This window comes from Chinchilla lanigera, unplaced genomic scaffold (assembly GCF_000276665.1).
Source record: "Chinchilla lanigera isolate Chin_1 unplaced genomic scaffold, ChiLan1.0 scaffold00005, whole genome shotgun sequence".
Lineage (NCBI taxonomy): Eukaryota > Metazoa > Chordata > Mammalia > Rodentia > Chinchillidae > Chinchilla > Chinchilla lanigera.
Window position 1 is genome coordinate 12,866,962 of NW_004955406.1, and position 27,610 is coordinate 12,894,571.

At 40.4% G+C, this 27,610-nt stretch overlaps 3 protein-coding genes across 7 annotated transcripts in view; 2 read left to right on the forward strand and 1 right to left on the reverse strand.

Annotated features, from left to right (window-relative positions):
* Dnm3 (dynamin 3) overlaps positions 1–14,221 on the forward strand; it is a 535,700-nt gene extending 521,479 nt beyond the window's left edge. For 4 of the 5 annotated variants that reach the window (XM_005374853.2, XM_005374854.2, XM_005374855.2 and 1 more), the window contains one exon: positions 5,785–10,783. In XM_005374853.2, the coding sequence (XP_005374910.1) occupies positions 5,785–5,854 (70 nt within the window). In that variant the 3' untranslated portion in view covers positions 5,855–10,783. Of the gene's footprint in view, positions 1–5,784; positions 10,784–14,062 lie in introns of those variants that run through there. The other variant, XM_005374856.2, reaches the window with a different exon arrangement.
* A 2,364-nt stretch (positions 14,222–16,585) lies between these two features.
* Positions 16,586–27,610, forward strand: part of LOC102029359 (chromosome unknown open reading frame, human C1orf105) — a 35,921-nt gene continuing 24,896 nt past the window's right edge. The window contains exon 1 of the mRNA XM_005374859.2: positions 16,586–16,890. Coding sequence (XP_005374916.1) covers positions 16,870–16,890 — 21 coding nt within the window. The 5' untranslated portion in view covers positions 16,586–16,869. The remainder of the gene's footprint in view (positions 16,891–27,610) is intronic.
* Positions 24,226–26,974, reverse strand: Pigc (phosphatidylinositol glycan anchor biosynthesis, class C). Its single transcript, XM_005374858.2, has 2 exons — positions 26,864–26,974; positions 24,226–25,628 (listed from the first exon to the last, which is right to left on the reverse strand). The coding sequence occupies exon 2, from the start codon at positions 25,415–25,417 to the stop codon at positions 24,524–24,526; it is 894 nt and encodes a 297-aa protein (XP_005374915.1). The 5' UTR covers positions 25,418–25,628; positions 26,864–26,974; the 3' UTR covers positions 24,226–24,523.

Here is a 27,610-nt window from a genome sequence, read left to right on the forward strand (position 1 = left end):
TTTTCATGAGGAAATACAAGCTTCCCTAAGCAAGTCATTATGCCAGCAGAGGCCAAACAAGAAAGCTACTGTATCTTGGTCTTTAGAAAATAAAGCTAAAAATGCTCTGGCCCTAACACATTAAATCTAATTCCCTAAACTACTGAAGCATTGCTAAGCCCATTTCTTCAAGCCTCTTAATGCACTTCTAGCATTTTCTCATTTTTGTTTCGACTTTTTCTGCGCAAGGTCAAAATCATTTATCATGCCTGAGCAGTGGTTTTCAAGGCATGGTACCTGGACCAGGAGCATCTGCCTTACCTTGTTGGAAATGTCCCACCCCAGAAGCAACTCTAGGTGGCACCTCATAACCTGTGCTTTAGCAAGTTCTCCAGAGAATTCTGGTGCAAGGTATAATTTGAGGTTCTTTGCCTGGACTAGACCATACTGATAGAACTGCCCAACAGAACAAATTGTAGACTGGGATCTTGGTAAGAAAGGAAGGATACTGAGGTATGCAGGTCCAATCTGCCTCACAGTCACCAGTCAGATGGTGAGTTCTTCCCATCTGCAGCCACATAAAGATCAAGGCACTGCAGAAGTCCACATTATGCTCCTTGGAAACAAGACACTAGAAGAATAGTCTCCACACCCACCAAGGAGCTGAGCACCAAAGCAGTTTGCCCTAAAAGGGCCCTTTCCGCCATCCCTGTTAAGATTGGCCTCACACCATGGGCGCTCAAAACCAGCTAACCTAAAAAAGAGCAAATGAAATGTTAATTCCTCTGTTCTTAAAAGACGATGGAATAAGAGAAAAAACAATTGATGCATTTTTCTGTCTTATCAGAGAAGCCAGTTTTTTCACCAAAATACCACCCACCCTGCATTTGCCTTTCTTGTAAAATTTGTCTTTGTCCATAATACTGTAAATGGTCCATCCCTGCAGCATAAATACAACCTCAAGTATTACATCTTTCCCTTTGATTTGGAAACAGAAATATGGCTCGTCTATCATAACCATAAACTGCCCACACACAATGAAGTATTTCAATAAATATTAACTGATACAAGATGCTCCATTTCATTATAATGGATTACTTAATGAAGGCTGTCATGAAACAAAGCAACTGAGGAAAATTTGGTACAAAACAAAAAACTTTGCTTCACCCAAAATGAAATGAATGTCTTTGGAAACTCTTTCAATGGTTAGGAACTGGACCAATGAAATGAATTTAAACAGTAAAACTTAAATGTTTTTCTGGTGTTGGAGCTGACAAACATCTCAGTATTGCTTATTAAGAGAATTCATCCTAAACAACTTAATGCTTCTCTTTAATTGCTTTCTACTAAAATTTTACACACAGATTACTGTTTTTATTGTTTTAGAAATAAAATAATCCTTATTTCTTCCAGAAGAATGGGACAATTTTTAGGATTTTTATTTACCAATTCTTTTAGTTACTTTTCTTTCATTGCTGAGACAAAATACCCAATGCCCAAAGTTAAGGGAGGAAAGGTTTATTAGTACATGTGCTGCTGAAGCGAGAATAGGAATTATTTAGCTCACAATCTATAGAGGTATCAGTCCATAATTGACTGGCTCCAAGGTAGGGTGGCTCATGGCAGAGAGTCAAGAGTTCATGGCAGCAGAAGACAGCAAAAGCAAGCAAGCAAACAAGCAAGTAAGCAAACATATGTGTGTGTGTCAGGGGGTGCTTTTTGTGGCAGCCAGAAGGTAACAAAGCAACAGGAGTGAGGAGACTAGACTCTTTCTGTCCCTTACATTGTATGGAGGCTACCCGCCCTAGGGCAGATGTAGCACTCACACCCTTAATCGTAGCCATAACTATGCCAAACCAATCAGTGGAGTGATTTATTAATCATACGCCCTTAATCCCAGCATCACACACTCTAGATTCAGCCACCTCTGAAAAAGTCTCATGACCACATGAGGCTTTGGGGAGACATCTAGGCACAAACCACAGCACTAAGTACATATGTGGGTTCCTTCAACCTGAAAGTGGGTGTGTTTCAAAGATTCACCACAGTTAGATGAAGCATTTATCAATGCAAGGCCCTTAGCTAGGTGAATAGGTTCTCCTGGCTTACTTGGGAAAATAAATACTTAGGAGCCAAAGGCAGTGCTAAGTTCCAGGATATGGAATAAATAAGATGCACAACAATACAGACACATAGCAGAAATGTATTCTCCTGGTGTCCTCTCTCTCCATCTTTTATCTGCTGTCCTTTCTTCAATTTGTGCTTCTTGTGACCCATTCAGCATGGTCCAGGGATTAAAGAACAGATTAATGAGAATTTACTGTGCCATCAGAGTATGTGAATTTTTCTGTTCTTCATCTTTACCAATGAATTCCTCAGTTGTCATCATTTAAATTCTAGTTCACTCATAATAGACCTACATTCCTTCACAACTTCCAAGTTATATAAGCAGCATTTAAAATCACATTTGCCCTTGCTTTAACCACACTGTTTTATTTTCAAGCTCCTTATAGTATACACTTTACACAGTGAACTACACAATTTTGCCCCATTATTCCACTTAAAATGTACTGCTATGGTAAAACCACTTGCACATTTTGTCTTATTCTACTAGTCTGCTATTTGGAATATTCTGAGCACCTTCAAAATCACCCAACATGATCCAATCCATGAAGTAGATACTCAATTAATAGTTCGTGAAGTATATGACTAGAAGGCCCAGTACATATCATCTAGCTGAGTGTGTGTCACGTTTGAGAAAACTGAGACCTAGAGAAGTTTAGTAGGTTAATGGTTGCACAAGTCAAAAATTGGAGCTAGAGTCCACGTTATTTGACTTTTGGTACAGGACTTTTTCTATGTAAACATATTGCTTCAAATATTAGTCTTGGAAAAACACCTCCAAATTTTGCACCCCTGGCTTCTCTGGACCTGCTCAACTTGCCCTAGCTTTGACTATTGCCTGAATAAATATCTTGCTTAGGCAATACATTTCATTCACCCATTTACTCATTTCTCTCTCACCCAGTGAATATTTATTTACTACCACTTAATCACATTGTACTGAATGTTGAATATTTGTAAAAATGCAACATAAGTGGTCTCTGTTCTCAGGAAACTTTTAATTTATAGGGAGCACAGGAAATAGTTTAGTAAATAAATATGTAATCACAGAGTTAAGTGATAGGATAGGCGGCAGACGTGGGAGACTGAGATGGTCTAGAAGAACTGAGGAATGGCATTTAAGCCAGAAATGAAAGGATCAGAAAAGAATCCCTTTGCAGTTTTTTTTCTCTTGGTTACAAACCTTAGTCCAAGCTATCAGTTTGCATAAAACAATTTCCAGTCTATCATGCTAAACTGTATCCTGCCTCTCACCGGAAGTGCAGCCCAAAATATGTTTTTTTCAAATAAAAACCCCTGTGTAAGTCTATTATTATTGGTAGAGTTTCCCTCCAAGTTCAAATTCTGGGCAACTTTCTACACCCACCCTCATAATTGCTTAATTGTTAAGAATACATCTCCATATATTACATTATTATTTGTCAAACTCCTTTAGGACAGGGTGTTTATTATTTAGTACTTATTCCAAACACCTAATGAAGAACTGAGTCATCTAGTTTTATATGTAGAATTCCCTGGAGTCTCAGCCCTACATGTCACGTTTTTATTTTTTTGCACCATGATCATGATTTACTGACACCCTCTATTATGATAAGACCAATGAATATCGTAACTATTCATAAGTTGTTTGATTTCCAGAGGAATAACTTTGCTTTATTCAGTTGTCAAACATTCACTGAGTAAACAATAAGCAAAGAACTAGCTATTATAGAAACATGAAGAAGAGTAAGGCACAGCACATATCTAATCAGTGAAAATAATCGTGTAAACCGCATTGTAACTCAGTGTGATGACTCCTAATTGAAATATGTTAAGATGCCATAGAGGCAACAGTATCTGAAAAAGGCAGGTAGGACAGAGAATGCTTTGGTGTGCATTGAAAGAGAAGTACGAAAAGATGAACAAAAGCACAGTGAAAACGTAACTGCAAGTCACAGCATGCTAAGCACCAGGTGAAACGGGTGAAGTACGCATGGCCTCTGACCTAGAAAACATCACTTCTAAAAGGGAAACAATGCAGGTGCAAGATTCAAGATATAGGAAATTCAGCCATTTTAAACAAAGATGAACAATATACCAGAAAAGAGATGTTTTTGCATAGTTGTAGGTACGAACGAAATTATGAGAGGATTTTTCCTGGTGGAGAATTCCCAAAGCATTTCAGGTGCTCATGGTAGCCTTTCTGTAGGAAGAAGAATTATTTGTTTACTGAGTTATACCACTAATGTAGATTTAGCTTTCTTACTGTACCTACTATGTATGCCTAAGTAACTTCTAAAAACTAAGTGCCCGCTTAACTGTTTTTTAAAAAAAGGTAGCATAGTCATTAAATTAGAATACACGTTTACAGGAAAAGGTTTATTTTAAAGTCTCTTAGACATGTTTTTAGTATAGGAGGGAAAAGAAACTCAGTATTTACGAGTTTATGTGTAAGTAGTCAGTATTTTCACCATTAATTAATAGTATCTCTTTTGCTTTTGCTTTGATTTTCCATGGACTTTCTTATGGTTCTTGCTGTTACTTGAGGGGGAAGCAAGACCAGGGCCCCAGCAGTGACTGTGCTAACCCTAAGAACTAGGCAACAGCGATGTGAGTTTTAAACATTTCATAAGTGTTTTCTTCAACTTTTCTAATTCCATGTCTTCATACCTCAAAATAGACCTTAACTTTGACCAGTTATTGTTTCCAAAACAGAAGATAATCCCATGATGTGATTATAATTGCAGAAGGAGTCTTTCAGAAAAAAACAATCAGTGGAGAATTTTATGAATGAAAAATGTCTCAGTTGATATAATTTGTTGAAATTTGGGAAGTATTAAAATTACCCCCAAGGTACATCATATGAAGTATACACACACACACACACACACACACACACAAACTCACTCATTAAAATATTTAAGAAATAAATATAACAGTTCAGGGAATAAATAATATTACTTGATAATAATGAGATTCTTGACTGCAGTAAAATTTAATTATCTGGAATATGTTTGCTTAAAAATTCAGCTATCAGAAACCCCACTATCAACCAGAGAAAGTGGTCATTGTTACTGCTAATGTTAAAACCTTTAGGTCCAAAACAGGAACTAGAATTATACTGTTTCCTCAATTACTTAGACTGAGCCTGTTGACCCTTAGTGCAGAGAGCTCTTAAAGACTTCTTTGAATTTCTAGTGCCCTGCAAAATACAGAGCAAATTGGAGAGTGTGACTGCTCAAAGCACTGAGAAATCGGAACTAACATCCTGATAGAAAAAGAGGAAGAAAATTATATAAAGACAGATAAATATCCAAAAGCCGTGACTGTGTGAGACTTAACATACCTTTTTAGTTCCTGGAGTAGGTAAAGCACAACCCAGTTCATTGTACATAATCGTTATACTCTACCGGCTGAAATATGTGCAGTATTTTTTAGATAGTTTTCAAATGATTTCTTATATTTAGTATTTAAAAATCTGGCTGATTTTGAGAAAGTTTTTCGTAGGAAAAATATCTAATTTTCTTTGAAAATTGCTTCATGAATCTAAGATGACAACGGTACTCCGTCAATACCAACTGCAACCACTGCTGCTGGCCCGAACTGCATGCGCATGTGCACGTCGGCTCTTTCTCGGCATCCTTGGGAACAACTTTCTGCTATTCTATTTGTTTCTTTACCTCTCTCTTTCTCTCTTTCTAGCCGGAGACCACCCCCATCACCAACTCGTCCCACTATAATTCGTCCACTAGAATCCTCTCTGTTAGACTAAAGGAAGTGTCTGGCATGGCAATTAATCACTAACGAATTATGCGAAAGCAACATAGTCGATAACTGTTGCAGTAACTCATGAGTAGTCGCATGTGTGGACATGAGTAGGCAAGTAACTAGTTTGACTAATGCATTCGTCACGCATCTTCATTGCTCATGGTATGTCTATTTTGGGGGTTTGACTCTTGAAAACTTCTGACGAAGGTAGGTTTGTAGAGCAGCCCTGTACTTTGGGTACCATTTGCCAAGCCTGGCATATATTTGAAATTGCTTTAGACAACTTTTCCAAGTTGTCTACCAGGTAGCTCATTAAATATAATTCTTAACAGATATGAGATACTAATGAGCTTAGAACTAAGCCATACATATTTCTTTTCCCATTCTATTTAAGATGGCAGAAACTCTTTTGTCTATTATTAGTGCTATCACCTACCTGATAATTACATATTTAACTACTCGTTCCTTCTTCTTTATTTCATAACACTGCTAGGAAGTGATCTTTTTAAAACTGGAATTCCATAAGAATAAGACTTTTCCAGAAGCACAAGGTAGTTTGCAAAGGAAAAGTCTCTATTGTTTGCTCTAGAGAGCCGCCCCTCGTGCCAATATGCTTTGCTTCGTGCCACAAGCGGAGGCTAAGATGAAATCACAGCTTATTTGAGGCAATAAGCCAATAGATTCAATTAGTTTTAGAGTTCAAGGAAGAAGCAAAACATTCCATCTCTAAAAGTGTCTGCAGAAGTGTAAAACCTTTACTTCCTTATCTAGTCCCCTCCTGGTAAGTGATGTTGAAGACCAATCTGGAAAATGTTAATTTTTCCAGCTAATCTAATTTTTGTTGTGACTAACTGTACCTTGGTACTAACTCCAATTTATTATTGTGATTTATTATTTTGGTTGGAGCAAAAAGAATTCTTTCCATTCTGACTTGCGATTCCCTTATATATTTGCATATAAATAATTATGTAAGAACTCTTTAAAAAGAGGTAGTGTGAGTATCCATTCTAAGTTCTCCCCCCACCTTAATACTGGAGAATGAGGGCTGGGGATTTAGCTCAGTGGCAAAGCCCCTGCCTGGCAAGCGCAAGGTCAAAAATTCGGTCCCCGGTACCGGAGAAAAACAAAACAAAACAAAAATACTGGAGAATGAATCTAGCATTTTGCAAATGCCAGACAAGTGATCTACCACAGAGCAACATCCCCAGATCAACATTTAAGCTTTCTAAAGAAATCTTGAGGCTTACTGTGAAATAATCATGTTGAAAGAACAGTACCTGGGCTAGGAAGAAACGTGAAAGATGCTGTGGTCGAAGGCAGCCCTCTCACTTTTACAGAGTCCCTACCTAGCTCACTCCAGAAAATTATATTGAAACATTGAGATCCAAAGTAAACTTGAAGCTTCTAAAATTTACAAAAGCAGTTTAGTTTGGAACTTATGGTTCAGTCTTGAGGCTAGGTTTTAAACTACTGAGGACCAGATGATTAACGTGTAGGAAACAGTCAGAAGCCAATTGGAATTTTGTCTGCTAACTGTTCCCAGACAGCAGAGCAAGTATTCACTGAATCATGGGGTCCCATGACATTATTTCATATTCTACAGAAGTAAATCAGATTTTACTAACTGAAATGTCTCCCTTTGAAAGCAACAAACATGATTTGTATGTTAACTTAACTTTAATTTCCTGTGTAGTTTATACTCAAGGCAGATACTCGTAAAGGATGAAATAAAAACTTTTAACCCTTATGAAAAAGAGAACTTGCCACGTGGAATGACATTGTATTGAACATATTGTAAAGGGTTGTAGCTAGCCCAGTTATGATTGGAAAAAATGGAGAATACAGATTTACAAAAAAAGAAATAAATTTTCAACTTTACAAGTGATTACAGAAAGAACATTCCTACCCTAATGTCCTCTTGTATCTTATTTTTTCTCGTTGAAAAAAATTAACTCTTTGCAAGTGGAATCAACGTGCAAGATATAAAGTACCCTTTAACAATAAATAGATGGAAAAGCTTACATATACACACAGCAAAGCAATCTGCAGTGAGTCTTTTCATAAAACTCCCTCTTTTTAGGATTCCCTTTGCTTCTTCCTTTGAATTCTTTAAAATAGGCAGCTAACAGATTATATACTCCAGGGTTTGGCTTTGTGCTAAATGTGGTTTTGCATTTTGCTGTATTTCAAAAATTTCCTTCTGTTAGAAGAAAATATTGTGGACAACCACTGGTGTGTTCTCAGATCAGCACAAACCATGTCAAAGAAAACTGGAGATATTTTTTTCCAAGTTTCTTTCCACTGATCTTAGGCAGTCATAAACAATGGCATTTGTCATCATTGGCTTTTGTTTTTAGATTATAGTCCCACAGATGCACTGTTCCAATTGTCTCCTTTTGTTGGTTCATTTTTATTTTGTTTTACTCCTAAGTTATGTCTAATAGAACCCAGTCTCCCCAAAATTTCAGCGGTCACATTTGAGAATATTTTCAGTTTGCTGTAGTACTGTCATAAGGTTTTGCATCCTGTTAAAAGGAGATGCCAGTGTGAATGAAGTCTGAAGCTCTTGAATGTATATGTATAGTTTGAGGTTCAGCATGTGCATCAGGCCTTAGGATGGGACTGTAGCTTAAAGAGCTTCCTGTTTCCATTCCATTTCTAATTTTCTGATGTTGTCAACACAATAGATGTAGCTCCCATCTTGTCCAGCACACTGAAAAAAGATATTTTTAGGACTGGAAAAATGAAACTGTATGTTTATTTGATAGGTAAATCTAATTTTATTGTCACACGCTAAATCTTGCATGCTCATGGACTAATTGGAATAACCATTTACTCAGTTGCGGACAGATTAGAGAAATAGTTGATTTAGAACAGGCATATTGCATTTCCTGAATTCACCTGCCAAGAATATCCTTCAGAGTATTGCTTTTAGGTGTGTTTTATAACATAGAAGAACAATAGGGTCTGTGTATTAGCAAATTTGCTATATGTTCAGACACAAACTCATCCCCAAATGCAATGAAACCAGTTTCTGCAATATAACTATAAACCTTCTGAATTTAGGATAAAAGGTAGCCACATAGATTAATTTTGTGACTTTTAAGTGTAGACTGTAGCCATAATTCTCAAATATGAAATGGGACCTAATACCAGTATGTGATAAATGTTGATGTTTTCTGTGTACAAACACATTTTCTATGCATGTGTCTCTGTGTATACAGTATATACATAGTAAATTTGTTCCTATAAGTACATGTATTTTGTTTCTCTTTAAGTAAGTTTAGAAGCAATTGTTAAAATGCCACAAGCATGAGTGTGATTGAATGTGAATTGTGTATATATATATATGTATATGTATGGGTGTAAATATCTATGTAAACATGTGCTTAGTATGTGTGACTATAAATATATTTTTAAACTGTTAATCCAAGAGATATCTTTGGAGGATCTGGCATAACACATAATAACAGTGGTTCACTTTTCATAACATACATGAAACACAAAATTTCCTAATTTTGGATTATATTCATTCTGAGAGGCACAAAGTTTATAATAACCATGACACCAAGGTAACATCGACAGGCATTAGTATCTAAATCCACAGCACTTCTACCTTTGACAATATAGGTTGAGAACTTTAAGATCTTGAAACCTTTCTTTAAGATCTCCAGGTAGAATTATGAGTTATTATTAGATTAATAAACTGAATGTTCAAAAGTTAAACTGATCTATGTAATCATTTTTTGTTTATATGAAATATAAAAAAATAGAGGTAGTCAGCCACATAATAAAAGTAATGGATTTTTCTGAGTAAAATTGCTTTTTAAATGGAGAGGAGAAGTTACTTAATTCCTTGGAGGTGGATTATCAACTTTTTCAAATAAACATTTCCCATTTGGCAAATGGTCTAATTTTTGAAATTGACAGCAATCCTTTTAGAATTAAGAATAAAGCTTCACCATAGGTCTCTGAACGGTTGAAGTCCATGTAAAAAAGATCACCACTGAGACTCAGACCCTGAGTTTTATACCATTTCACCTAGAGGACAGCTCTCTGAGAGCTCAGAGTTTAATGTGAAAGAAAGTACCTGATTTTGGAGAAACTGGATATCTCACCAGATAGACTACTCAGTCCTTTCGAAAGAGCTCTAATGTGTCTTCTAGATGATCCTAGTCATTCTGTCTAGTTGGTATGTTTAAATTTGTGTGGTGCTCTGTATGTGAAATTTTAAGAATATTTTTGAAATATATGTAGTGTATGCTTCACCATTTGTGTGTGTATATATATAAACACATATATGTATGTGAGACAGCAAGAGGGAAAACGCAAGGAAGATTCTCCTGTTTTAGGCTGTTCATCCTAGTATACCGGTGAGACTTTCTCACCTCTCTGGTGGAGGGTTTCACATGTGGCTCAGCGTTAATTTCTTTTTAATCTTATCCTTCAATTCTTTAAACTTTGCTTGCGATGTAATTTTTAAATTATGACAAAAATTTCTCTGCCCTCTTCCACTGACCTCTGTAAAAGTCATTTCTCCCCACTAGAGATCTTACCACTATCAATTTGATCTGTGTTTTATTTCATATGGACAGCCTTTGTTTTGCTACATGTCTGTGTTCCTATTTGCTCCCTTTTCTGAATCAAATTCTTCTTTCACTTTTTTAATGAAGTCGTGTACAAAAGTGAAATCTTCTGTTCTCTGTTGATTCCTTAATTTAAATGAGCCAGAATATTTTCCACTGTCTTCTGGGCACTTTCAGGATTTCTTACTGTGGCTGTGTGGACTCTGTGAATGGAGTTTTTGAAGCAAATTCCTAAAGCCTGTATCATTCTTGAAGGTCATATGTACCTATTGTGAAAATGTGAAGCTGTATTTCTGAACCTCAAATAAATTATAACATTTGAAGGACCCTCCCTTTCCTTATTCTCATATATGAGTCATGTCTGTGCATTTCAGTAGTACCTGAGACTATAAAAATTTTATAGCTCTTATGCTTGAATTGGCTCAGAATTACCAAAATGGAGAATGGTAATGTTTTGCTTTTCTGTCATTAATCAAGGGAGAGAGAATACTTTTTTAAAGGCAACAAATTGGATAAATCGAAGGCAGGAGAATGGGCAAGACTTGTTCCCCTTTTTGAAATAATTGTTGGAATAGACTGAAGGACACGAACCTTAGGTAGCTAGAGGGTATGTGATGTTTACCATTGAAAAATATGTATTTGTCGAAAGGTCTGGGAAGTAGGAGGAGGAATGATTTTCAGCCCAAATATTAGGTCAACAAAATGCATGTCTTACTGGTAAATAATTGAGCTCCTGATCCAACAGTTTAGCTTCCATTATTTTCTTGAGTGGCTTTAGGGTGGGGTGAACACATTAAGTGTGCTTATCCTAGTACAGACTGTGACCAAAAAAGGGTGGGGGATAGAATAAAGTAAAACAGTAATGATAGCTCCCAACTTAGGAGAGTCCTCCCAGGGCTCCAGTGCTTTGTCACAGTGGTATCCGAGTTTCAGGGGGAAGGTTCCAGGAATCCAGAGACTGGAAGCAGAGAGGAGACATCCGTGCGATGAATCTGCAAGGGCCTGGGGTCGCATTCGGGTGGTTCTCTATGTTACTTTGTCTCTCCTACTCTCCAAAAACGAGTTCTGTTCACTTAGTTACATTACCCTCATGAGATCATTATGAAAGCGATCTAGGCTGGTTTAAAATTAAAGATCATGAGGGAATTTGGAAGAATACCTATTCCTGTTGCCTTTCTTCACTTTCCCAAGCTCTAGTATTCTAGCATGGTAAGTTACCCGAATGATGGGCAAACAAAACAAGCAGAGACAGTTTTGTGAAATTTTCACAGAAAGGAAAAAAATATATATAGGAAAAACCTTCCTAGGGATCTTGCCACAAGAATGTCACCATCAGACCAAATTGAAGTTGATCCAAGAGAATGTGGGCCATTCATCAATTTTAATAATAATTGAGTCTTATATATATAAATTATGAGCTGGGGGTATAAATCCCATATACAGATTTTCTTATCTCTTTACCTTCGTGTTTTGGTCAAACAACTTTATTACTTTTCAGGATGCTTCAGAAAATATAACTTCAAGTTATAATCTTTATTAGGTTGATGTACTTACATGGCAAATGCTAGTATGATGAGCTCTGAAATTTGTTAACAATTCACCATCCAGATTTAAGACTCCAGCTTTCATGATGGAGTGACAATAGGATGAGATACCTTTGTAGCTCTCCAGGCAAAAAGCCCAGTATGTTCAGTTCTTGCTTTCAAGCACTCTAAGTAATACAGAGAATTCTGGAAATGAGTGAGCAGAAACCCGAACTGCCCAGATTCATGACAGAACTGATTCTGACCTACTCCCTGAACGTTGGTATCTGGTATCGGCAACAGTGGGTTTGCTTTTGTTTTTGTTTTGTTTTTTGACAACAAAAGGCAAGTTAGATGCAACATAAGTAACATGAAAAGAGTTATCTGAGGAGATAGATCTCTGATGTTTGAAGCAGACATTCTAGCTGTGGGTGAAATATATTTCAAGTCAGAATTTCTGATCTCCTTCCTGGATTAGGGCATCAAACTAGCTCCAACAGGAAAGTGATTTGGCTGTGCTCGTAGAAAGTCCCTTCAGCACTGTGGACTTGCTGTTCAATTTAATGGCCACCTCTCCACCCTCCTGAGGTAATTAAAGTGTTCTAAAGCCCCTTCAGAATTCAAACATAGTTTCTGTTTGCTGGCCAGGTGACAAATCTCATTGAATCTGACAGAAATTCAATTACGCTTTCTTCATGAAAACACCAGGGATACCCGTTACCTGGATCCCTCAACCTAAAGGATTGCAGAACCCCCACATTTGGAAGGTTAGGTACTAATAGTAAGTTCTTCATCATTTAAATGGATGGAAGGCCTCTTTACGGTAGCCAGCTCAAATTGGACTGAAAAAAATTGGTTTTGGCTTTCAGGAAGAACAGCTCAGAAGTAGGTATCAGTTTGACTCTGTTAACACCACACAAAAGAGAAAATAAAAACAGGTTTTTTTCAGTTTTTGCTTTTCATAGACATCATAGATCCACTCCCTGAAGTGTTACAAGATTAACAGGGATGGAAGTGTTGTTGAACACCTGGTTGAGTAGACAAAGCAAAGCTCCAAAGAGAGTAGGGTATGAGATAACCTCACAGTTCTCTACCCTGCTGCAGTTCATTACAGATTCAGCTTGAAAGAGGAAATTATGTGTAGACTTTTGCTGGAAACTAGAGGGAAAGCTTTATTTGGCCTACCACTTGTCTACTACAGAGCTGTTCATTGCTATGTACAGTTGCTGTATCTTCTCTATCTGCAAATCATTCTCCCGGCAAATACCGGAGCACAGCTCTGGAGCGTGACTTCATAATCCATAGGCCTGACTAGACAGGTACAAGCCAGATTAGGGATAGAGAGAGAAGTCCAGCAAACTAAATTTTGTGTACCCTGAACTCGCTTTGGAATAAATCAGTTGCACCTAGCTCTCAGTCAGAGGGAAATCCTACAAAATCTTGGGGTCGCCATGGATCAGCCCTCACCTCCAATGGTCGCCGGGCCTGATTCCACACTGTCACAAGTGAAAACTATTCACTTGAAGCAAAGTACTTTCTGTGAGATTAACCCCCCACCATTTTCTGCACTGATTACATTACTCAGTTCCTCTCTTTACACCTTCTCGTTCCCTCACTTTAAAATAATTTCACTTGCCATATTTCTGTGTCAATTCTTTCTCCTCCTATAAAGATTGCGGAATGTTCATTTAAGTCTTTGGAAATAATTGAGTGTCACAAGGTCAGGACTGTGAAATAAACATGCAAGTTATAGAGGTGTTTGGGTCTAGTACTCTCCCTAGTTCTCCTAAAAAGGATTGCATGAATTTATAATTCCGGGGTGCAAAATAATGAGATTGTTGAGTGGACTCAGACCTAGCACACTGCCGGCAGCCAGGAAACGTCCTGGCAATCGCTAACATTGTCTCCCCGTCTTTCCACATCCCCTGCTTGCGTGCCTGGTTTCTGTTGTGTTGTGTTTTTTGTCCGATTTGAATTTAACTTTTGTGGAGTATTTTTGCATGCTACTATTTGGATTTGTTTTATAATTTAAAGATTGCTTTCTTCCTCTGCATTTGTGTGTTTCTTTTTGTTATTTTGTTTTATTTTGTTTGTTTTGACTAGGCGACCCCCTCCTGCGGTTCCAGGACGACCATCTTAACCTCCATCATTCACCTCCCTTTGTGTCCAACAACATGTCCGTCTGTGGTATTTAAAAGCCTTCCATTTGCACTACATGTCACATGTACATAAAAACTTTTATTTTTGATCTTTGTCTGTGATAACAATAAAGTTTATTCTATATAAAAAAATGAAAATGTTTGTTTCTTTTTCTGAAGACCCAAATTAAAATAAGAACTTGTTTCAACTAAAACCAGGTAAGGTGAACAATACCTAATGTGATACTTTAAGGAGATTAATGACAAAGATTTCAGTTCTTAAAGCATTGTGATGCAAGATGCTCTTTGGCAGAGAATAACAAGGTATCTTCAACTGAAATTTCTACCCAAAAGAAAAGTAAAAAGATGAAGAAAAATTCTGAGTATCTAGAAAAGACACAAAGACTTTAAGTAATTTCAAGCTGCCTCCAGGAATCCCTTTAATAATTATTGTACCAAGATATTTTTCCTAATTTCATTGTTTTTCTAAATATTGAGGAATTAAAACATGCCAGATCATAGAAAAATGGAGGTCTGAAACACACAAAAGCCCAAATTTTATTTAGTAAATTCAGGAGTTTAAAAAAGCATGTCATAAACTGGGCACAGTGGCATATGCCTGTAATTCCAGCTATTCATGAGACTGAGGCAGGAGGATCTCAAACTGAAGGCCAGCCTGGGCAACTTAGCATGACCCTCATGTCAGAGGATGGGGTGCAAGGGAGGAAATGGAAGGGAAGGAAAGAGAAAGGAAGGGAAGGAGGAAAGGGCAAGGAAAAGAAAAAGGAAAGACAGAGCAGGGAGGAAGGAAGGAGCCCATTCAAAATGTAAATAAAATAAGGCAAGCAAATGTGCCATCTTGAGAAGATTCTTCATGATGTCAGTAAGGTACAAGAAAAACAAAATTTTTGTAAGTTTAAGGGAAAACATAACCTTTTTTATGCCTTAATCCTCAAACAATTCCAACATTAAAATTTTAGCCCATTATATAAAAATATCCCAGACTTACCCAAATAAAATGTTTATTAAGGTAATACAGTACATTCTGCCACAGAGGTGACAGCCTTCCCAAAATTTTTAAATTAATACAAAATGTTATGACAATTTACAGGTTGTTATTAGAATTTCAAATTAGCCCTTCTCAAACGAGCTCTCTTGTTAATGTGCCCCACTTCAGCTATTTAAAGTAAGAATACTGTAAGTCAAGAGAGTAAAATAGTCATTCATCAGCACTTATATTCCCCTCACCTCACTGGCATTGAACTTACCTTTAACCGAGGTAAGCCCTAGCAACGAAAGGAATGAGGATGTGGGCAGGCTCCAATTCAAAAGGAGAGAACTACCCCCTCCTTAACAATGCTTTTGCTTTGGACCTTAAAACTAGTTTTAGCCCTTGAAATCTTCACTCAGTGCAAAACCAATTTGTCAGGGTGAAAGTTTTATGTTAGATGTTCATCCGTTTTCAGTGTAACCCAGGTCAGTTGTGACCAGTCATACTCACTGGTCACAAGGTTCAAAAGCTCCAAAGCAAGGAGTTTACGTGAAACGCTTGTGTACCTGGAGGTGGATGAGCCGGTACAGAATAATGCAAGCATACAGTTCTGCCGTTCCCTTCCCCTCAGTCTGGGCATTTGGCTTTGTAATCCATGTTTTCACTGCATGACATTCTGAAGAGAGGCCACCCTCCTTACGACAGACACAGTATTTCCAGATTACTTCCCCAAACCAAAACAGAGCTTATCGATGAAAAGGTTGTCTCCAATTCACTTTTTATAAGTGCTTGGTCCTTTTTCATTTTGTCAAAGACTTACAGATGAGCTTATTTTTGAACAATGTTACACAGTTTAGATGTTTAAACTTTAAGATGACCTAATAAACAAGGAGAAAAGAAAACTCCAGACATAGCAGAATGAAATGCTAACCTTAGTCTCCTCAGCATAGAAGTGTGTTCCACTCCTCGTGTTCTACATGCCAAAAAAGAAATGAGGGAAATCAGGGAAGGGAAACAATAGCATATATTTGGCCTGCTAAGGTTGTTAATATGTATTTATATTAGTAGTATTTCTATATCCCACAATATACCCTTTTCCAACTCTCCATTAACTCTCTGTCCCTATCTCTACCTCTGTCCTCCGTATTTGATAGAGAATTGGAAAGGTTTTGTATTCTGCAGAGTTGATCATAACTCAGGAAGCTCAGAAGACATTAAACTACCATGCCTTTAGTAGAGATCTTCCTTAAATATTGTCACGGCTTTATTTCTGCATCAAACATTTCTTGAACTCATAATAATCTCCCAGTCACTGGGAGTGCCAGAGAAGTAACAGGATACATGCTTACACAATAGCTAAATAAACAGTTGAATACAGTGCTATGAGGAGGAAGGGTTGGGTCACCTTCCCAGGGAAAGACTTTGCCTTAAGTGCTGACACAGTGACTTAAATTGAACATCATATTATCCACTCACTTGCCCCAACACTGACTAATGTTCTAGAAGGGGGTGATTGTGACTTCTGACAAAGAAAGGAATAATGGAACTGATTTTGACCAATCAAAAACCAAATGTATCATTCCTAGTGGAGGATATAATGCAAGACTCTAACTCACAGGGTTGGTTGGTAGAGTTTTGAAACCATGGTCTTCTAACCTGCTTTACCTCCTGACCAAGTGTCTGTGGATTTAGAAGGTAATTCTGCCAGGCTTCCACAGACAGTAGGGAGGGGAGGTGGAGTTCCCCAGGCTGCAGCTGGAAAACCCCGGAACATCGAAGAGATGGAAAAAAGAGAACTAAAGGTAAGAAGAAAAAAGAAAAGTCCAGCCTTTTCCTTACTGGGCTTCCCTGTGAATCAATGTCTGGAAGTCTTAGAGACCCCAGATACATCACCAGATGCATCAGTACACAGCCTACAAGCGGAAAGCCTGAAGGAGCTAGGAAATAACTGCTTATTTACAGGCAAGAATATTTTAGTGAGTTTGTAGCATGATGTACTTCGATGTTCTTTATCCTATCACAGTGGTGGTGAACCTACGGTACACATGCCTCAGCCAGCTGTTTGTTATCACGGAAAGCTCTAAAAGTTTCGCCATCACTGTACTATAGTTTGAAAAACTATACTTGCCAACATTACTTGCCAACATTTGTTTCATAACTTAGTCTTAAGTATGATATAAAAAAAACTTCATAAAATTGACATTAGGATCTTTACTTCCAGTTTCCTGAGATTCTAGAGTAAAGCCTCCCAATGTTAAGCTATGAATTCATTTTTTTATGAATGTTACAGAAAGACTGCTGAGAAAGAAAAAAAACACTTCTATAGCTCTTTACGATGACTAGAGTTTATGAGTAAGTCCTACTGAGCTTATTGACATGATAATGCTTTGTGTTCCCCAGTTAAAGGCACACCAGCTGCTTCCCGTGTCACAGTGTACACCTGTTAATTTTAACCACTTTGTTTAATGCCGTGAGTTCTCATTACAGTGTTCTCAACTTATTAACATCAGACTCGGTGGCAAGCTACGGGATGAGTCAAGACACAAATTGCTGCTTCCCTGCTCAGTTTGTGATCAAATTTCATGGCACTTTATATCAGGTTCAGTTTTCAGTCTTCGCTCCTCAGTGAAACTCGCGAACATGAGTCATGAGCAGACACAGAGTGAAGACAGCCTCAGTGAGCCCCAGAAGGCCAAGGGGAATTAAAGATCCTCCCGGCACTAACCAAGACTCTAATGAAGTGGGTTCTGCCTCTCAACATGGCTGCTAACAAAGTATCAAGCTCTGGGCCTCCTCAAAGCTGGGCAAAGCTGGCCTTCACTGTAAGCTCTGATCACTTTGCACAGAGTCAAGCTTTCCAGAACATCGCAATGCTACCCACTATTACAGTTTTGCACAATTCTCAGAAAACGTGTGCCGTTATCTCCAAAGAGCCCTGGTTAAAATGCGAATCACCCGAGAGTTCGCACACCGATCCCTTTAGCGGTGAACATGTTTCTGATGCTGTGAGGAGGCCCACAATCTGAGTCACTTCCCTTAAAAGTGAGGAGGAAGCCCCAGAAATCCACCCTCCCGCACACCTACCAGCAGACATACTTTCGCCACACTTTCTGCCCTGAATTTTCTGGTATCAGTAGCTTCTTATGCCAGTCTATGTTAGCCATCCCGGAGCCCCCAGACTTGAAGGTCTCCATCTACTCTAATCCACATATGGTTCTGTACATCCCTATTCTGCTTACTTCTGCTTCTCCCAGATTTCTGAAGCCTTCCAGTGTGCCCTAACTCATCGCTCAGCAGCTTTCTCTGTGTCTTCAAGCTAGTCTCTGCCATGCACCCTTTACGGCCTTGCTCTAACCAGATTTTCTCTGAGTGCACTAATTGCTCTGCAGTCTTCTCAAAAGGTGCTGGCTTCTCTCCTATAACCTAGGAGCCTAGAATGGACTGGGTTTCCTTATTTTACTTTTTTGCATTCAGACCATTCTTTCCTCCTCCTCACTGAAGCCCCCAGCTTTAAACCTCCACTTCAGATCACAGCACACCTGACACTGCTTTTAACCACCAACCCCCAACCCCTTCTCCCGTATTTCCTGATGTTTAGTTTCTGTTTTACTCACTCCCTCTGGTGCTACTCCCGTCTACTTCTTGTGGATTTTCATATGTAATATGATTGAAAATATGTTGACTGTTTAAATTATAAAAATTTATTACAGTAGAAGACTCATTGCCACAAATCCCCACCAAAATACTCTCTCTCTCACTTCAAACCCACTTATCCCATCACTTTTGCCACTTTCTGAAGCAGTTCTGGAAGTCCTTTTTATTGAGTAACTTTAGTTTTGCTGTCATGGCTGCCTCGATGTCCTGAACTGAATCAAAATGTTGACCTTTCATGGTCACGTTGACTTAAGAGCTAAAATTTGCACAATGCTAGATCCAGTGAATAAGGCAGATGAGGACACACTGCAATGCTTCTATGACCCTGCACCAACATCCATTTTGTTTTTCATCACACCTTGTAAAGACACAAAAGAGAACTTCCAAATCTGCCTCAGAAAGAGGCATGAATGATGGGATAAGGGTGTGCAAAGTGTGTGTGTGGGATATATTGAAGGGGTTTAATGGCAATGTGTCTTTTAGTATAATAGTTTTTAAATTTAGACATTCACCATATATTTTGATCATCCTTTGTGTACCTGCATATGAATTGCCTCTTCCCACCTGTCATTTTTTTGGACTTATTTCTTCCAACAATCTTGCCCTCCACCCAATGTCAGCTGCTTATTCCCAAAATTTTAACTATCCACACTCTGATCTCCACTTCTTATCTTCTTTCTTATCTTTGTCACCAACTTCTAGAGTTCTAACCTCTTGGACACCCAGTCAATTGACCTTTTTTTCTGTTCCTCAGTCCCCTCTCTGTCCTTCATACCCAACTTAAATTCCATGGTCAGTCGTAAGTACACTTAATATCTTTCCCTTTGGACCTTCCCTTAACTTGATAAAATCACCGTTCTGAGTAAAGGCAACTCTCTACCTATGCTGGTCTGCACATGTAACTGCATGGCCTTGAACGCACACATATAAGTACATACACAAAGCCAAGTGAATGGGTTTTATTTTAAATTCATCGCCACCATACTCAAGTGAGCCTTTAATACTGCCAATTAATGACACTAAGCATCACTAGCCCATTCGTTCTCCCAGTACCTTGAGCTATTCACACTATCTCCTTACTCCCCTACATACTCCCGCTATAGAGGGATCACACCTGATTCCTTGCCTCCAACGTCCCCGAGAAAATGGAAACAATCAGAGAAGAACTAATGAAGATTCCACCTCCTGTACCCACTGTTGACATCTGGTCCATATACGCTGCTTTCCCACTTGTTACCGTAAGTCCTCTACCCCTACATTTGCCTACGGCCAGTGCTGGCCCCGTGCACTTGATCCCATCTCTCTCGGTCAAGAATGTTCCCCTAGCAACCTCCTCCCACACGTCATCAACTATTATTCCCTACAATTCTGTTCCGATCGGCACGCAAATGTGGTTTTTTAAATCTTCACTTTCCCTTTACATTCTGTCCTATTTCCTGGCTTCCCTATGAAGCAAAAGTTCCAGAAAGCTATCTGTACTTACTGCTCCAGTTCTTCTTCTATCCCCTCTTAGAATGCACCAAAGCCCTGCTCTTTCAAGGACACCACTGACCGCCTCCTCCTTAAATACAATTGTCAATTCTCGGTCCTTGTTTCCCTTGTCTTACATTTTGATCCGGTCACAGCTGATCACCCTCTCCCTCTTGAGTCACACTCTGCACTTGATTTCCAGGACACAAAACTGCTTATTTTCCTCTTGCTTCAGGGGTTTGCTGTCAGAACCTTTACTCCTGTTGTTCTCCCCTACCTTTGTACTTTGGCGTACTTGATCACCTTCTTTATCTCTGTAGATCTCCACTTCCTTGATGACCTCATCCAGTCTCATAGCAGATAAGTATCATCTACATTGCCAACAAATCTGAAATTTATCTCCGTTTCATGGACCTCACATTCCAAACTCTCTCTCCTACTTCTGACTCACAGTTCAGTCTGGCTGTCTATATGACCTTTCATATCCTATATGCCCCAAAATAAACCTTGATCTTCCTCCCAGAAATCTCCACTTGCATTCTCTCTGTTCCCATTCAATTGATGGCGTATTTATCTTTAAATTCACTCAGGCCCAAAATCTTAATTTATAACTCTTCTCTTTCACACCCTACATCAAGTAATGTGAAGAAGCTCCATGGGCCTTATGCTCAAATTATATCCACAACATGACTCTTTTTGCCACTTTTCTACTGTCACACTTCTGAGCTACCATCATTCTTGCTGGGATTACTTAAAGAGCCTCGTAGTATTCTTCCTGCATCTACTCCTGCCCCACGCTAACCAGAATGAGCCTATCAAAATGTGAGCCCAACTCATTTCTTCACAGCCCTCCAGGGGCTCCCATCTCAGAGTCAAAGGCAAAGTCCTTCTAACTGCCTACACTGTCACACGTAATCTACCCTCCCGCATGACTTCTCTGACCTCATCTGCTGTTCTCCTTGTTATTGCACACAGATGTCAAGCAATCTTCTGCCTGGGGCCTTCGCAGCAGTTCTTCTGCCTGGAATTCTCTTGCCCCAGTGAATCTGAACTGTCCCCTCACCTTCTTAACAGTCTTCAGTTAAACACTACCTTTTACATGATACTAACCTTGACCCTCTTATTTAATTCTATACCACTTTTTTTCTTCTTTCACAGCATTCCATTCCATTTGTTTATTATCTGTCTTCTCCCGCTAGAATGTAAGGCCTGTTAGGTCAAGGACCTTTAACTTCTTTATTCATAGATACATCACAATACTTGTCATATAGAAAATGCTCAGCAAGTAGTTATTGACTGAATAAATTCCTGATGCCAAGCACCATAAAACACAAATTTCAGAAAGTGAGTAGAGGTAAGCCGAAGTAGGTACACTATATTTTGGTAGATGTCAGGGACGAGAGTAAGGGAGAATGACGGATTTGACACAGCATCTGACCTTCAGCGCTTGATGCAGTTCAGTTGTCAGAAAAGCAGGTCATCAGCCCAGCCTGTTAAGTTACACAAGTTCTTGACACACAGAGCCTCAGTTTAACTGCGAAATAGAAATGACACCCCTTGCAGGATTGGCATGAGAAGATAATGTCATTGTAAAGTGCACAGTACAGTGCCTGGGACACACTGGGTGCTGTAAGATGTAGGTACTGCTATTTCTCAAAAACTCACGCGCTATTTGCTTCCTGAATTCATAGAGAAGTCAGAGTGGTGTAGTTACTTCCCTCACCACAGCTAAGCAAGAATTTCAAGTCTCTCCTCCAATGTCACGTAAAAGAAAATATCAATACCTTCCACCAGATGGCACTGTGTTCCAGACTGATTTCGGTGATTTCAATGGTTTTGAAATCCTGTATAATTGTGTAACTGATGCCCTCTGCTGACTTTCCTTTTTCTTGTCCTTGAGACTTTGGCTTAGAAGACGTAAATGATGGTTCCATATGTATTCTCGTGTTTGCTCAGTATAAAGATTTAAACCCACAGATGCCCAAATCCTTCCTCCAAAGCTTACACACTGACTTACGCAGAGGCATGACACTGACACCAATACAATCTACACAACCACGCGGGTTTCTACACTCAGGGGCAATGCCTTCTAGCAAATCATAAAGCACCCACATCACAGCACAAAATAAAGCAACCTGCACCCTGCTAAGCTCCACCTATCCCTGATCCCCTGCAGCCCAGCTGTAAACCTGGGCCCCTGAGTCAGTCAGCTTTCCACGGCAGACAGAAAGCACCTGAGATAATCAATTTATTAAGAAGCAAAGATTTACTTTCAGCCCACAATCACTGGGCCGCACTGCTTTGGGCCCAAGGTGAGGCAGAACATCACGGCTGGGAGAGGTTTGCAGAGCATTTTCTCACTGCCTGGCAGACAGGAAAGAGAGCTAGGAAGGGTCGGTGTCTTGCAAGACACCGAACTTCCTCCCACTAGGCCCTACCTCTTAAAGGTTGCGTGTCTCCCAGGAACATCACAGGCTGGTGACCAAGCCTTTCACGCATGGGCCTGTGGCGAGCAATTAAAATCCAAACCTTAACAGCCACAACCTAGGGGGATGGGCAAAGCTGCCGCCCCAGGCCCCTCCTCTTGATTTCCTTGAAGACGCAGAGGTGGGAGGCGGCATGCAGAGGGAGGAGGGCAGACAGTGTACAGGAGGTGTGGCCACAAGGTACCCCGAGTAAATGTTACACATTTATTATCAGTAAGGACACAGGGCCACTTACTCCCCTCAAAATATCCCCCCTCGCTTCAAACACATTTTACGTTCTTGATGCTTTCTGAAGTAGTTTTGGCAGTTCTTTTTCATAAATGACTGCAATTTGAGCTGTAATAGCTGCCTCACATCGCGACGGATTGAAAATATTTACCATTCACGGTCATTTTGATTTGGGGGCGGAGCCAGAAGTCAGACGGTGCCAGATCCAGTGAATACGGTGGATGAGGACACATTGTAGATTTTATTCAACGAAAATGACCGTAAACATTTTCAATCAATTTGGGACATCAAGGTGGCCATGAGTAGACACAAGAAAACTTCTAGAACTCCTTCAGAGAGTGGCAAAAATAATGGGATGTGTTCAAAGTAACAGGGAGTGTTGAGGGGGATAAATGGAAATGTCTTCTATTACAATGATTTTAAATTTTTAAGCATTATTATGTTTTGATCACACTGCATGGATGTAGATATTTGAGAGGTTGAGATTTAATTATGTCACTGTAACCTCTCCACCTTATTCCCCCCAAACATGTTCTTCACAAATCTAAATTGTTAGTATTCTACTTGCAACTTTCAGTGTGATTTAAACAAAAAGACTAACCAGCTTGCTGAATTTAAGTGGTGAGTACCCCGCAGCAGCTGTCACACTAGGGGACACCAAACATTTTCTAGGCCCGAATTCCTGCACCCGTGCGAATCCAGTGACACCTACCACAGATCATCCTCTCAGCAATATCTAAAGGCTTGGGGTTGCATAACAAAACATTTATGGCTTATTTATTAGCAATTTTTCTTAAAGCTTTGTATAATTCCTGGCCTGTAAAACTTCACGGAGTTACATGCAGAAAATGTCATCAATTCTGTATTGTCTTAAACTTACCCTGCTCAAATTTCTAGTGTCTTGTCCTACAAGTCATTACTTGTTGAACAAATCACTATTTGCTCTCTCCATTCCCAGCACTGTTCCTGTGCTGGGAATCAAACTCAGGGCCTCACACACATCCTTAACAATTTCACAGGCAACGTCACACCTTTGAGGCATCCAGGCTGCATTCTGGTCTCTACCCATTCTGGTCTCTACCCCTCTTCCTCCTCTCTGATTTATATCTTTTGGTTTAATCTAGTTTCTGCGACCTGTTTCTAAATTCCTTGATAGTCTACTTGCAGACCAACCAATTAGTACACTGAAAAAGCCACAGAAGTGATCTCCTTCACACACACTCACATACTCTTCATTCTCTCTTCACTTTTCATGCCTTTGCTCTCTGCCTTCTGCTTTCAGAGAAATCATCAGACAACTTGATGAATGTGTTACTTTTTTAATAAGTAGAAACCATGTCACTTCATTTATTGCTGCAAACAATAATAATTGTTTGAGGTGATAATTTAAGAAGGAAACAGAAAGCTTTTCCATCCACAAAAGAGCAGAGAAGAGAAGCACCTTCACCACACACATTTGGTTAATTTTCTTTCCTTTTCATCTCCGTTCCCTAACCCACATCAGCCTCCCGCCTCCAGAATGGAACCCCACCTTCACATTTTACACGGGCAGGATGCGGGTCTATCAGCCTGCCTTACTGTCATGCAAGTGCCTCAATTAGCTGAGGAACCTGGACAAGTCTTCTTTGATTTCAGCTTCATCCCAAGGTCCATGAATATTTTCCTTAAAAAGCTGCAGGCGAATGAGGTAGAAAGGGCAGAGGCACGAGATGGAAAACAGCAGAAGGGCAAAGAGTACGGCCCCCACAGCGCTGATGGACAGCAGGCCTCCAAAGGCCGAGAACGCAAAAAGCAGCGTCACCCCCACGTAGCTGCGGGGAGTACACGCCTTCAGTTTCTTCTGTAACATGGGCCATAGGGCAAAAATCTGGATGGCAAACGTGACCATGATGAAGGCATGCAGGGACCGGGGTAGACGTGAGGCCAGGCAGACAGAAGCAAAAATGGCCATGTTCAAGGACAGTGTGCTGGATACGATGGCAGCATTGGCTCCATAGTCAAAGAAGATGAGGTGGCCTAACAGCATAAAGACTGACATGGCGTAGATGGTGTCTGTGCTGACAGACTCTGTCAGGGTTTTCAGCACTGGTGAAAAACCGTAAGTGAAAGTAATGAAGACCAGGGCACTCTTCAGGTCAGCCCAGCGGGTCCGCCCACTCTTCTGCCGCCCTTCACCTCCGTCAATGAGATCGAACAGGACATACCCAATCAATGAAGACGCCAGGCCAGTCCCTAAAAGCCAATGAGGGGCCAAAAGTCCCTCGTCCATGTACCACCAGATAACCACAAAAACACAGACACTGCACAGCTGTTGTATCACCACACTGGACTCAAAGACCACAGCCCAGTACTGGTACTTCCGGGCATAAATGTTTTTCCGGAGCTCCTCCAGGAACCGGCGGTCCACATAGTTATCAGGGAAGGGCTGTCGCTTATACAACACCTTCTGCCATTTGACCTCCTCGGTGTTAGTAACAGTTTGGTCACACATTATTTTATCCCTTCTCTCCAACTTAGCCAGGTCAATCTACCTTGGAAAAGTCCATGTGGTTCTTGTTCTTTATGAAGTTTTGAAATAAGACCTCTCTGGAATTTCCATGCTGGGATTCTACTGGACTGTCTTCATTTTCAAGGGCAGCAACCCAGGCGAGGTTTGCGATAAACAGGTTTGTTCTCTGAGGCAACACAACACATACAAGTTCCTAGGAAAAGAAAAACTTGTGACTACTGAACATGAATGTTGTAAAAGGTCAAGAGTAGGATTCAGTTAAAAATCAAACCACCTCAGTTTACTAGAAGTCTAAATAAAATGCATTTGGTGGAGCTTACACTTTGGAGCACTAAAATTGTATCTCGTATTTTTTTTGTTTGCAAATTCAGACTTAGATAAGCTTAATGACTGTAATTCTTTTTTTATTTTCCTAGTACATGTTTCCAATCATGCAGTTTACAATCATAATGGGGAGTCCTTACGTGTACATATTCTAGCTTGTTTCTTTTTTGTTGTTGTTGTTTAATCCCTTTTCCCTTTCCTCCCCCTCCTCTCTTCCCCTCCAGTTCCCCTATGTATTTCACATGTTAAAATTATAATGTCTTCATGAATAGGTATCTGTTAGCTATCACTTGGCTGCCTACTATGTGCTAAGTGGCTTATGCATTTTTTAACGTAATTTCCACAGCTTTGCAAGTTGGTATAAATTAGTCCCATCTTAACTAGTCCACGGTTAATGCAAACTGCTTAGGTATTCTTGGCCCAAGTAACAAGAGTAGTAAATGGCGGGGCTAGGACTCAAACCAAAGTCTAATCACAAAGCCTGTCAGCCTCAGTGACAGGGTGCACACACCCAAGGTATGTGCTGCTGCAACCTATGCAAATTTATAGGGGCAGAGTCCATAGCTTTTATTAAGTGCTCAAAGACAGCTGGTTTTTTTAAATCACTGGATTAAGGTAAAAAGGGATGAGTTCTACCGTTTAGCCAAAGTCATGGGCTCAAAGAAGACTATTCATCCGTTAACTGAGCTTGCCATCTTTTTAAAGAGTTATCCTACTTAAGGCAGCGAAAATATGATGAGATCGAAGAAGACCATGGTCCCTTTTTCACAAAGCGAGAACTACAGTGAGAAACGCCGGTGTCATCCAGCAAATGTGACCCACACAAGGTCTTACTGCCGGACCCGATTTCCACCGTGCAGACGCCCGGGAAGCCCCGGGGAACCAGAAAGCTTTTCCCTCCACCAAATAGCAGAAGGGACAGCAGGGACCCGGCCGCGGCTGACAGGGCGCCGCGCGCGCCCTCGGGCTCGCGACCTACAGGGCTGGCCTGCCCCAGGGGCGCCCCACTCTCTGCGGGGCTCCCTGCCCGCCGCGTGCCCCGTCCAAGGTGGGTCACCCGGGACGGAGAGGAGGGGGCCCGGAAACGCGCCCACTCACACCCACCTGCCCTGGGCCCGGCGGCGCTCCGGCGGGCGACAGCGGCAGCCCCGCCTCCTTCCCTACCCGGGCACCCGGGTGGTGACCGCGGCCGAGAACTTCCGGTGCGGCTCAACCCGCGGCCAGAGCGCCCTTCCGCCAGCGGGCAGGGCGAGCGCGCTGCTGCCCCCTACCGGCTGCTTGGCTCCCACACGCCACTCCGAACCTGGGAAAAGCAATTCCCTGAGGGAAAGAAAGGAGCCGGTGGGCCAGCGGAAGAGCTGAGAAAAGCACCAGACAGGCACGGAGGCTGAGCTGACAGAAGAGAGATAGCAACAGCATTTTGTTAAACTCTTACTATGAAGTCAGGCCCTCAGCTAACGACTTCCCCTGCATCTATTGTTCCTTGGACAGACACCCAGAATGTGCAGGTGTCAAGCCCTGCTTTTGCTCGCAGGCTACAGCAGTGAACAACACCAACAAAACTCCCAGCTCTCCTGGCGCTTTATTTCTTGTGCGGTGACTTTTGCCGTGATGCCATCATCGGAAGGTGCTAATCTGCCTAACTGGAAAGTGGGTGATCCGAGATCAATAGCACCCAGCTGTCTATGGGTTCAAAGCTTTCTTCCTTCCTAAAGTTTCCCTCCTTAATAAGATGGAGGTGAAATCACAGGTAGGAACGAGAGATTGCTTACACTCAGCTAAATTCATGGAAGCACTACCGGATGTAACAGATGGAAATAATAAAGAAGCAAAGGGAGATAGTGAGCACAG